The sequence below is a fragment of the Homarus americanus genome, unplaced genomic scaffold (assembly GCF_018991925.1).
Source record: "Homarus americanus isolate GMGI-L3 unplaced genomic scaffold, GMGI_Hamer_2.0 scaffold6523, whole genome shotgun sequence".
In the NCBI taxonomy this organism is placed as follows: domain Eukaryota; kingdom Metazoa; phylum Arthropoda; class Malacostraca; order Decapoda; family Nephropidae; genus Homarus; species Homarus americanus.
This window is the reverse complement of record NW_024718864.1, coordinates 4,297-17,075: the sequence shown is the minus strand read 5'-3', so window position 1 is coordinate 17,075 and position 12,779 is coordinate 4,297. Positions and strand designations below refer to the sequence as shown.

Sequence of the window (12,779 nt, the reverse complement as noted above, 5' to 3'; positions counted from 1 at the left end):
TCCATCCGACCTAAACCACTTGAGGTCCAGAGATTTCTGTCTGGAATGTCTCCTCTGAGGTTTAAGACTGATTAAACGTAGAATGACTTGAACGAGAGGCAAAAGGAAAGTGTAGGCAGTTTGGTACACCTTACTGGACAGTACATAGCTGGAGGAACACATCTCGATCACTTGTTTTAACACCTCAACACTTGGAACATGTGCCAGATCAGGAGAGTGGTCTGGCGGCTCCTGTACGGACTTAAATATATCATGCTAAGGCCTCATCCCCCCCCACAGTTAAAAGCTATTATCTAAAATATTTTGTCTCAAAGTTATTAAAGGGGTTTTCGTTTCATATTTGGAAATATTGATACACAAATCATAGAAGATATTTTATTATCAAACTCATGCAGAAATTAAGTGCTACTGTGGTGTTGAGTTAAATTGACTCGAGGGTTTACTGAGCTCGACACAAACAGCGCTCACGATGAGCAATCGAACCCATAGAACAATGGAAGTACTGGCGGCCATAGGACTCCTCGCCAGACTCAAGAGTGATGTCGTCGAGGAACACTACGGTACCCATCTCGTGTGGGTGACCAGGAAGCCACATGTTGGACTGCAGGGACACAGGCTTCCCACCTAACATCTCCCACTCGCCGTCCACTTTACTCACACCTATCCACATGTAGGGATAGGGATCATAGGCGGCGCCTGTGGGGATACATGGTAACTTTACTATCAAACTTTACCATTGAAATACAGCATGAGAAAATATAGTGGCTGGATTGATATAGAACGCAATATGAGAACAATTTAAAAAGATCTAACGAGAAGACTGAACAATGAATAGAATCTTGAAATTGATAATAATAACTATGAAAAGAACAGTTTTCAGGTGTTGCCGATGTATTAATCTAAAAGCCATGATAAATTGGTCACTATTAACTCAAAATATGAGGAGGGAAATAATTCATGCAGTAAGAGAATACTAACAGATTACTCATCTGTGTGTGACCGTTATCGAGGAAGAGAGCAGACGTCATAAGCATCAGCAACGCGTAACGCTTCTTACTGGTGTTAGTAATTTTGAATTCTTTATTGATATGAAGTTTCTTAACTATGATAAAAATTAATTACATGTACTGTATATGGAAAAATCCAAACTACTGTTTCTCTGACTAAATGATTAAAGTAACAACATGAAGTTAAAATTCTGCTCAACAGAATGATTAAGAACTTATAACGTAATACCCAATAGTTTCCATCCAAATTAATAAATTCGACTTACCAGCAGTCAACCAGGTAAAGGAGAACGCCTCAAGTTGTTCAGCATCGTCGAAGGTGGCGAGATCGACGCCCCACTCTGTGGTGGTAAGATCCTGGCACAGTTTGCGACACCCGTCCCATGTTAGGTTAGTTCCTGGCTGGTCGATCACAGCGAAGCAGCCGCCACCAGCCTCAAAGAAATCACTGGGGCACTGAGCACCTGCGAGGAGCATAAGATGAACACTGAGTCGTCAGTCATATACTGTATACTGCTGGCCTTTATAAACTAACTTTCAAATTTTGCTGGCAGGTACTCTGGGTTTATGTTATTGTGACTCAATACTCTTAACACTTATATAGTCACAAAAGGGTTAACTCATGACGTTTATTAAAAGTTAAAACATTACCGAAATACTTAATAGCGTTTTACTTACCCACGAAGGCCACAACTGTAGCGAGGATCACCTGTGTTAGGAGAGACATCCTGTTGTCTGTGTGCCGAAAGCGATGGACTTCACATTTTATACTACTGTACGTTGGTATGACCAGACACGGTTTGACTTATCGTCGAACCTCTCAGAATCGAAGATGCACTTAATTTGAATTCTGATTGGCCAGTAATGTATGTCAAGCTGTTCAGCCAAATTCCCAAAATATCCCTTAGCAACATTAACCTTCTGGTACAATTCTCAGACACAATACGAGAAATCACTCCATGGCCTTGTTGATTACAGCAATGGACCTCGACAACGTCACCACCTTTAAATACTGTTACAGTATGCCTGGTGTTTAGGACTCTCTGTATGTTACTACTATCTCAACTAGAGGGATAAGTTCTTAAAAAGTAGTCCCAAATAAACTGGTCAGCATGCGGTATATTAATCATTGCTAAGATGGACCGACATACTAATTGTGATTAATTCTGGTGGTGGCGGCAGCAGTGGCTGTAATGGCGGCGGCGGTAATAGCGGCGACAACTGTGGTGGAATTACCATTGAGCTGAATCATAATGTTTCGGGAATATGCTTCTGGGGATAATGATCAGCCAGTACAGTTGGCGAGTTGTCCGGTCTTCCTGGGTTATTCCTAGACACAGCTAGTTAACTTGGGCGTTATGTTGGCGACATCTTCTACACATTATGCAAATTCATGTCTAGGTGGCCCTCGGGCCAGTTAGCATTGAACAGGAGGGACAACCATCCCTACTCCTGCCACTACAGTACATAATGGAGTTACTAGAGAAAGAGTTCATATGATTTGCTCAAAAATAATGTTCATAATCATGATTTCTTCCCTATTAATATATTAGTATATTATGATTGGCAATAGACTATAAGGAACATGAAAAATCTGCTGTTTTAATATAAGTCAATCATAATGAATAACATATTGTCTTTCTATGATATTTTGTTTAATAAGTTAGTGTTTTCTAACATTTTGTTGCAATCGACGAGGACCATCTTACAGTAGATATTCTGAGGCCATCTTGAATATTGGACGCCATTTTGAATCCCATCAATAAGGGATAATCTATAATGTGCTCATTGAATAAATCATAACCGAAAACTCCATCCTACATACCAGCCTATCTCACATGGCTCCTGAGATATGGGCCATAATATAACTATTGGGAGCCACCTTGGATTTTTGGTCGATCATGACCGCCAGTCATAAAACTATCCCACTCAACGGATCATAAATGTTAAAATCAATCGAATATGATACCAATATTGTCATTATATGATGTCTGTTTCAGATACAACTTATTTGCAGACGATTGTAATCTTTATGCCAGCAACTCAGATTTCCATTCCTTGATGATAACTATAAACAATGAATTGACTTAAGTCAGGACCCGGGTAACACGTAATAAACTGATCTTATACCTTTTACAGAAGGAAAAACCTACCCCCAGATTTGAACCCCTTTACCTTTGTAATACAGTCCTCAAACATGAACAAAATACTAATTTCTTTTGATTATTGTTGATGAAAAATTTAGCTGGAGAAACCACATACAAGCCATTCACAGTAAAGTCAATAAACAGTGCGGCATCCTGTATCACACTTGTCAGTCACTCACTCTTGCAGCAATGAAAGAAATCTATTATGATCTTGTTTTTCAACACTTGATACACTGTCACACACTATGGGGGACCTCTGGCTCTTCAAAAACACTTCTCTTGATTACTGCACAGAAGAGAGTTGTGCGGACAATGACCTACTTAAAAATTCTGATCACATTAACGAAAAATTTGCTAAATTGAAAATGTTAAAATTCGAGGATATTAACACCTATACTGCTGTGCCCTATTTGTTTACAAATCTGTCACGCACTTGATTGACTATAATTATTTCCAGTTCTGAAATAATCATAGATACAACTTAAGACAGCCAGAGCTACTAAGACCACCCCCCATGCGCTCCTCTCAGTCCCAGACCTCCATAAAATATCATGGTGTGAAGGTGTGGAACAACTTACCCCCACCCATCCGAGCAAAGACTACACTCCCTTCCTTTAATTTAATCATCTCTTAAAAAATATCTATTGTCTAAGCAGTGCCGGATTTAGACCTGTGGACCCATGGGCGAGTGAAGCGAGCCTAAACATCTGGGAGTTCCGTGGGGCGCTGTAAGCCCCCCGGGAAAAATGTGAAATTTGAACACTTCTTTGGAGAATTTTGAAGCCATATGCAGTTATATTGAGGAAATTAGAACATTGAGAAATTTTTAATTAACTGTATATTTATTGAGAGTGTACAAATTCCCAACACACACACACACACACACACACACACACACACACACACACACACACACAAAAGTGAGACATGACTGGAGTCATTCATGTGGTTTCAAGTCGACCAGCCCTGATATAGCTACTACCGCACATGTCAAAAATTTTCAAGAGACTTCACAGAAAAGAATATATTATTAGTTATTAGTTATTTGAAGGAGTAGCTAGCCTAATTTCTATCACGCTTCTTGCTGAACATAGTTTTACGTGATGGAATAGATAAACATGAATTTTAAAGAATGAAAATAAAAATAATCCAAATGAATAAACAAATAAATAAAATATTGTAATATGTGGAGGCCCCTGGGCAGCTGCCCACTTTGCCCACTCCTGAATCCGGCCCTGTGTCTAAGTATTAATATTTTTGTAATACCTACTTTATATTCCTGCTTATATTGTACCACCAAAGCCATTATATCATAGATTGTCATGTAGATAGATAGAAATTACCATTGCAATAATTATAGTTGCCGACTAGACATGATACTGACAGCTCTATCTTCTTGTTCCACCATATACAACCCATGTTGTACTGCTTCCTTCCCTTATCATATTTATGTATATCATCACCGCTGTAGCATATGTATATATTCTTAAAATATAAATGTAAAAAAATAAATAAAAAATAAATAAATAACGAAGTGATAATCGTGATAACATTCTGATATGTTCTTACTACCACCATGTTACGTGTACTATTCCTGATGATACTAAATGTTACATATACTTCCTTGAGATAAATTTACAATATATATCAGGTGCCTTCAAGAGAGCTCAGGCTCTCAACTGGCTCAGCCATGTTAATATTGTTATTATCATCGACTCTGGATCTGTATTTTTCTGGCTAAATAAACTGTTTCAATATCAATATCAACTTTCAGTTTTCATCGGCCATCTTGGATTTGGTCTCCTGGCGGAAAAGCAGACAGGTTGCAGAAAGCCTACCTATGATTGTTTGTGTTTTCACCCTTTGGGTCAATTAACAATAATCCAGTCTCATCCTTCCTAATAGGGCTGAGACTATACTTTGTTGCGTCCTACACACCTGTGACACTGTTGGTCACCTCGCCAAAGAAGCAACCCTCGCCCTCTCCTTCAACCATCTCAAATCTCTGATACACACCGGACAACATGAGACATTCGACGAACACAGGTTGAATCTGAAACATGGGGGAAGTGACACAGTACGCCACTTTGACGCAGTAACCGGAGATGACAACCACCATTACAAAGAGTATCATTCCTGGACTCGATCTCAACAGATTATGCACACGAGGCTGCGCCTGGGCTACAAGTACGAACATTGACAACCCTGTGCCTGGCCGCACTACCTGTAAACCCTCCCTCACTACATCTTGATTTGTTCCGAGACCTCCGCCTACAGGATCCCAGCTTCCACCAACTTACATCGTCCCTCCTTGATAACCCTCTGGCCAGAGACAGACTTAACACTTGACTTTATTAGGGACCTGTCACGTTTTGCTGTGAACAGATGAACCTGTACAGGAAATACCACCTCCATACATTCATTCTTCCTCAACTACACAACCAATAGACCCCTCGGGTACTCACACCCGTAAACTGTATAAGTCAGAGAAGTCAAGTATAAACTCCACATACTTCCCTGTTGGGCGCTCTGATGCTTTTGAGCTTTGTCTTGCACATTATATAAGGAGACGCCCAATAAACTCGCCCGCGCTGCAGAGGAGCAAACCTAAATATAAAATGTGAATCTCCTACTACTGGTACCACGGTACTACGAAAAGGCATCTCGAAGACTAAAGAGGTTGGGAGGGAGGGGGGTGAGCGTGCCGTGTGGAAAGCAGAGCTGGGATAGTGGGTGGTCGTGGTAAAGGTGGGCGACAGTGATGGTGGTGGAGACCACGCCACCAAATGAACTCTTGGCAAAATGACCAAACTTATCATAACTCTACCTAACGTTAGGTAAGTTTGAGTTGGTTTAGCTTAGATTAAGTTGGGTTGAGTCGGGTTGGTATAGGTTAGTTTGTCAGCCCATTTCACGAATTGGGCAAAATGTCTGCTCATTTCATGAACTGGGCAATTTCACAAACGGGGCATAACATATACAGTATGGGTAGCTTGTGGTGGTAAGGAAAACACAGTCATCTGTTGGAGTTTATTCTGTAACATTTCGGTCATTGGTCATAGATTTTGGTCACACAGAATGTCAACTACAAAGAGGAACACAGTTAAAGGTCAGGTTTATCCTGGGCGCCACACATTGGCTGGGTCTTGGCTCTGCCTCCCATATACTGATTGTTCATTGGTATATTACAGTGAAACAGAACGTGGCCTCACAGAGGTGACGTAGGCCAACTTCAGACCTCCAATTCACTTGTCCTACACATAGATTAATTTGGCCACTTGCCAAACTGGATAGCAGCAGGTAATATTTGCCAAGATGTGAACAAGAGGATGAGGGTAGTAGAAGTAACACACACAACAACAGCACACAGGCAACTAATATCAAGAAGGGTTCCTGTGTTTTTTAAAAGCATCAAATGCTAAACGAAATGTTGACAACAATTTCTTCTCATGAACGTTAATAATTTTCATCATCAGTGATTTTGGCTGTAATACAAAATAGTAGTATTTCTGCTTCACGTTATGTGAGCTTTTAATAAATAGAAACACTTTTTGCCGCATTGTTTGAATGCCCAGCGCGAGTTATCAGCCTGACTATTTGCGCGTCACGCCACACCACAGGGAAGCTTCTGCGGGTACACAACGACATACAGTCCCATAAATGTTTTTGAGTATCCTGCCCTGGAATGTAAGTACCTACTTTCGTTTGTTTTATTTTCATGTTGTATCAAAGTAAGATTGCTAAAAGTAGTGTAGTTGTATTGTAGTGTAGTATTACTGGAAAATGATGCTATGATTATGTTATAAATATATTTATTTGTGGAATTATTATTCCGATAATTATTTCTATGCATTACTTGCTCTCCCAAACACAAAGGTAGCCAGACAGCCTGGGGAGTGGGGAGGGCCGGATTCAGGAGTGAGCAAAGTGGGCAGCTGCCCAGGGGCCTCCACAATCTGGGGGCCTCCACATATTACAATATTTTATTTATTTGTTTATTCATTTGGATTATTTTTATTTTTATTCTTTAAAATTCATGTTTATCTATATATATATATATACAGTTAATTAAAAATTTCTCAATGTTCTAATTTCTTCAATATAACTACATATGGCTTCAAAATTCTCCAAAGAAGTGTTCAAATTTCAAATTTTTCCCGGGGGTCTTACTGCGCCCCTCGGAACTCCCAGATGTTTAGGCTCGCTTCACTCGCCACCCCACCCTCTTGGGTAGTTATAATGAGGGGGGGCCTCCACAAAGAGGCTGCCCATGGGCCTCCACAGGTCTAAATCCGGCACTGCTGGGGACAGACTGCGTGTGTGTCGCCGAGCACTTTTTATGAACAATAATGCAAATACAATAAATTCTAAATGAATTATTTTTAGGAAATAAGTATTATGAACAGTAAATATATGCATTACTGGCCATCCCGGACACAAAGGCAAGCAGAAAATGGCTGCGAAATGCATACGTGACCACGAGCGCTATCCGTCAAAACAATGCTGCCCCCTATCTCTCTCGCTCTGCGCTGCCCCAGGGAAGTTTTATTGTTTTATCATTAAAAAGGGTTGAAAATTATTTTTTGAGAAGTTGATTTTTCTCGATTTACCCGCGTGGGGGATACCGCGTGGGGGATACGGTCAGCGGCACCCTAGCCCGGGGCGTAGGGCTCCTTTAACGTTATTCTTACACACTTGTCTAATACATCACCGTGTACTTGCAGCTGTGTGTGTACCATATCTACCTGCTCGACGATAATTAAAACTTACACGTAAACAAAAATAAGCATACAGGTATTATTTGTTCATATAATGATGTTTAATACATACTTCAGAAACTTGGAAAGAATAAATGAAAAAAAATTATAGATACAGAGAGTTCAGGAAGGAGGGGGGAGGCGTATAACAACAGGGACGAAGCTCTCGTGTGAGACTGTACCAGGATGGTAACGTGTGAAGGTAATACTACGTGTGCCTCGGTGTTTAATACACGAACACGTTACAGGAGACAGAGCATCCTAAAACATGGGTGTAGACGTGACACAAGGCTCGACGCAGATGAGTTGTGTGGGAAGTTTCTCTCATTGGATGGGAATAATGACAGATGGACGGACATAAGGTGTGTCGTCAGGCTGCCTCAAGCACCACATAGTACAGTGTCATAAGCATTCGTCATGAGTCACAATGTTTTAACTTTATGGTTATTATATAAGCTTGTTTTAATTGTTTTTAATTATGGTAACAATATGACCGACGTGACACCTTATTTGTCTGTTGTCCATCATATAAACAATAGCCTCGTATTATAGTGCTTTAGCTTTTTTTATTGGAAGTAAAGATAACATCCACTCGAGTTACTTTATCACCAAGTGGGATATATGAAGTGAAAGTGACCCTTGGTGTGTGTGTGTGTGTGTGTGTGTGTGTGTGTGTGTGTGTGTGTGTGTGTGTGTGTGTGTTTCATAAATAATCACCATATCCATAAATCTTATTAAAGTATAAAGTCACGGAGAAATTGTCTTAAAATTCTATCGATGAAAGATTATATACCATTACATCCTATAGAGATACACTCAAACGGCACTTGTAAAATCTCGCAGAATCGACACACGTATTTCCAAGACAACCAAGAAGTAGGGTGTGATTATGTATGACAAATTACTGTATATGGTCAAATTAACTCTAAAATTAACTGTAATGAGACGCCCACACAACAGTTTCAATCTCTGCCTGGTGTTTAAAAACTTACTTCTTTCCTGAGCTAAATAATGGTTTATTTTATAGTTCCATTTATAACTCTTATTTTTGGTTTGTTCTCAATAGAAAATGTAAGTAGTCTGTGGATATTTCTGTCTGTTTCAGGTGACCTAACCAATGGAAATAATTTATGTTGTAGTTTTCTAGGGTCATCCTAGGTCGAACTGGTTTACTTTTTACCAGTTGTGTGTATCTGCACTCTCTACGTATTCTCTGTACCTTCACTGTCCAACCCCCTTATACCAATTGATTCCTTCACCCCATCCTTCCATGTTCTTCTTAGTCTGCTCTTCTCCCTCTTAGCATTTCATATAAATACTCTTTTTAACAATATTTTACTTTTCATTCTCTAAATATGTCCTTACCGTCTCATCAGACCCTAATTGACTCTCCACTCAATGTTTCTTTCACTCTCACATCCCTTCTATACAACTGAATATTTCATTCTCTTAATCTCACTCAACTCAAATATTTCTTAAAAACACATTATTGCTGTTGCTTCTGATTTGCTCTTTCCCGTTACACCCACAGACCAGCCTTCGCATCTACACTGTAAAATCTCCCCAATAATTCCCCTGCATATGTTAATCTTTTACTCCCAGAATACGGTTCCCTCTTTCCACACATTCTCTAGTCCACCTATTAATGTCCAGGCTTTCTTTCCCCCGTTACCTTGTGATTGGTTCAGGTCACTGCTTGTCGTCTCATTGACTACCGCACGACCCGCTGCCAGATATTTTAAACATTCCACATCCTCCCTTCTATCTCCATTCAAAGTTCCATTTATTTTTCCATCTCCGTTATATACTTATTTTCATCATTTTCGTTTGTTCATTCTCGCTATCGACTATCTCCTAGTAAATATTCTTCTTCAGACTCATTCACAAAGACGTCCCCTTGAACGGTGTCATCTACAAAAAGTGTCAGAGAGACTTGTCCACCATATCGTTATTGAACAAACGGCCTTACACTGCGGGGGTATAGTAGGTTAGGGTATATTCTTTGTCACTTGGTACAGGTGCCTCCAGTGGCTCAGGCTGCCACTCACTTAAGGTTAGTCAAGTGTTGGGTCCTCACCTCTGCTGGACACAGTTCTCGATTGACAATGAGAGGCATGTACAGCACAACATCGAATATTCTTACAATAAACTAATTTGCCAGTGATGTTTTAAAGTTCTCCAAAATTTAACAATATTATCGCGACGTGGCAGTTGACCTAAAATGTGGTTGGTGTAGGTTTACCAACTCATATTTACTCCCGTGGCCATCTGTTACTGTACATGTTCACATTCTCGAGAGATAAGATGTCACCACAGAAAGAACCACACTTGAGGTCACTCTAATACTGCAACGATTTGCCAGAAAGTTCAGCAGACTGACAGTACAATGTCAGCCTCCCTCACTGAAGTTATCCTCGCTCTTCTCGTGGCGCTCTGTGTGGGTATGTGGGCACTTGTTTATTTAGATATTATTATGTGTGGGTATATGATCACCTATATACTTATTTGGTATTATTGTGTAAAGACATGTGGGCATATGTGACGATAGAGACATGTGATTATCGATGTGTGTGTGTGTGTGTGTGTGTGTGTGTGTGTGTGGCCTCACTCCCATTTTAACATAAAGAGCTAAAAAAATATGGTTATGTAATCGAAAGTTTCTAAAATAAACCTGGGCACCGTCGGGTACTCCAGCTATAGTTAGGTTATAGCAGTTTGGTGATACTCTGACTAGTTGTCAAAGTTAGTATGAAATGAATCCAGTACTCTCAAACCTACTCCATTTACTTTCATCCTCAGCTACAGGTGAAGAATGCCCTCCTGGGTTCTTCGAGGCAGGAGGCGGATGTTTCCATGTTGGTGAGCAGGAGAGTGTTGGCCCGACCATGCTGGACTGGGAGGCTGCGCGGGCCCTCTGTGTTAACCTCGTTCACAAAGGCTGGCTGGTAGACCTGGCTACCTTTGACTCTACCGACCAGCTTGAGGGCGTCTCCGAGCAGTGGTCACTGATTGGTAAGCTATATTAGTGTGATCGTCTTTTATTAAATTGTTGTCAGGAGTAATTTGATGTTGTACGTCTTTGAGAAGTGTGGTAATGGTAGAGCAGACGGTTAACACCAGAAGGAGTTCACAGAATTGGACCAATATTTTCAGAGGTGTTAGGTAGGTTTGGTTAGGTTCTGTGCATTGTCGTATCGATCATCTTATTTAGTAGCAGTTTAACCAGGGTCTCCTCCCTCTGGAGTTCGGACCCCCAATCATATAAGTTTTAGGTTGGGAACCCATTTCACAAACTGGGCAAAATAACTGCCCAGTTCATGACCTGGACAGTCTCACAAATGGGGCGTAACATACAGTATATACACATAAGGCTGTACTTAGAACACTTAACCACGTGACAAATATCGTACACTGGATGTCGTTTACCTCTGGCCAGGTAATATTAAGCCTTGACAAATATTGCTGTGTCCCCAGCGTTCTGGACATACGCCACACCATTTTTTTCACAGAAAACGGGTATTACAGATTTGAGTCTGTGGTTATTTATCATTCAATTTTCAAACTTATAATATCGGAAAATGTCTGAAAGGAGACTCAGGTAGTTTGTGTTTCAATCAGCCATCGTGAGGACTGATGAGGCTGAAACAAATCTTCTTCTTAGATAATCATTCTATGCCCGGTGGATATTGTTTTACTGGTAACATAATGTGTATGACATGAAAGTGCAGTAAACACACATACTTTATCTCCAGCCGACAAATACGACTACGAATACCCTTACATGTGGGTGGGTATCCACAAGGCGGAGGATCAATATGTTGGTGTAGACGGCCAGGCGGTGTCCTTATTCTCCAACCTATGGCGTGAGGGTCATCCCTTGGAAGAGAACGAGTTCGCTTACCTGAATGATGTAACCTTGACCTCAGCGTACTCCTACGGCCGCCTCTACGTGGTCAGCTCCCCACCTGCTGTCATCCGGCGTTGCATGTGCCGAGCCAAGGTTGTGTCGCTTGACGCAAACTTGTGATGAAATGCAGTTTACTCGCAAGACAACAATGACTGCTACATTATGTGAAACAGATAGATGAATAAAAAACGATAAATGGATAAATTGGCTTGAATTTTTTTTCTCCCCATGTTTTCTTAAGTGATATCAAGATAACCAATACTCGGGACACTTAAATGTCTCATTAATATTTATTTTGTCCGCCATGTTGTGTCACCAAAAAGAGTTCCGCCTTCATATACTCTGCCTCCCACAAGAGTAAGGGGCATATTTTAGTAGAAACTGGTAACAGATGGATTCTACACAATTTGGACATGCTAATTACAGATCAGTTTGTTAGCAAACTTTATTTTGAAGTTTTGACCTACAAAAACTGAAATAAATATTCCCATTAAAACTCCATTTGGAATGTATTATGAACTGTTTGTAACATTGTCTCTATTTGTCTCCTCCTCTGTGCATCTGACCTGTTTGTTGACTGCCTGTGTTGAGCATTGTCTTTTTTTTTTTACCCACCCTGTAATGGCTCATCACTCACTCCTTAAAGGAATGACAGTGAAGGCACAATGTAGCGCTTAAGGAAGACCCGAATCCTTTGGCAACCAAAGCGTCATGCGCCAGAGATGTGTTCTTGGCGACTCGGGAAACGAGTTGAAAAATATTGGTTTGTGAAACTCGTTGTAAATCTCGTGGGTTTGTTGACGGTGTTGAAACTTAATGTCGACAGTAAATGGTAAGCGTTGGTGTTGTCATACACACCCAGTTTGCTTCCTTTCTCTTTTTTATTGTGTATTTATCTGCCTCTATTTTTGTTTGCTCCCTTGTTTGTCTGTCTGTCAGTTTTAACTGTTAGCCAGTTTCA

At 40.5% G+C, this 12,779-nt stretch overlaps 2 protein-coding genes across 2 annotated transcripts; one reads left to right on the top strand and one right to left on the bottom strand.

Annotated features, from left to right (window-relative positions):
• Positions 1 to 361: 361 nt before the first annotated feature.
• Positions 362 to 1,796, bottom strand: LOC121859860. Its single transcript, XM_042356822.1, has 3 exons — positions 1,686 to 1,796; positions 1,274 to 1,471; positions 362 to 696 (listed from the first exon to the last, which is right to left on the bottom strand). The coding sequence occupies exons 1-3, from the start codon at positions 1,732 to 1,734 to the stop codon at positions 440 to 442; spliced, it is 504 nt and encodes a 167-aa protein (XP_042212756.1). The 5' UTR covers positions 1,735 to 1,796; the 3' UTR covers positions 362 to 439.
• Positions 1,797 to 10,167: 8,371 nt separating this feature from the next.
• LOC121859859 lies at positions 10,168 to 12,022 on the top strand. The gene is made up of 3 exons (XM_042356820.1): positions 10,168 to 10,352; positions 10,711 to 10,923; positions 11,664 to 12,022. The coding sequence occupies exons 1-3, from the start codon at positions 10,298 to 10,300 to the stop codon at positions 11,936 to 11,938; spliced, it is 543 nt and encodes a 180-aa protein (XP_042212754.1). The 5' UTR covers positions 10,168 to 10,297; the 3' UTR covers positions 11,939 to 12,022.
• Positions 12,023 to 12,779: the final 757 nt, after the last annotated feature.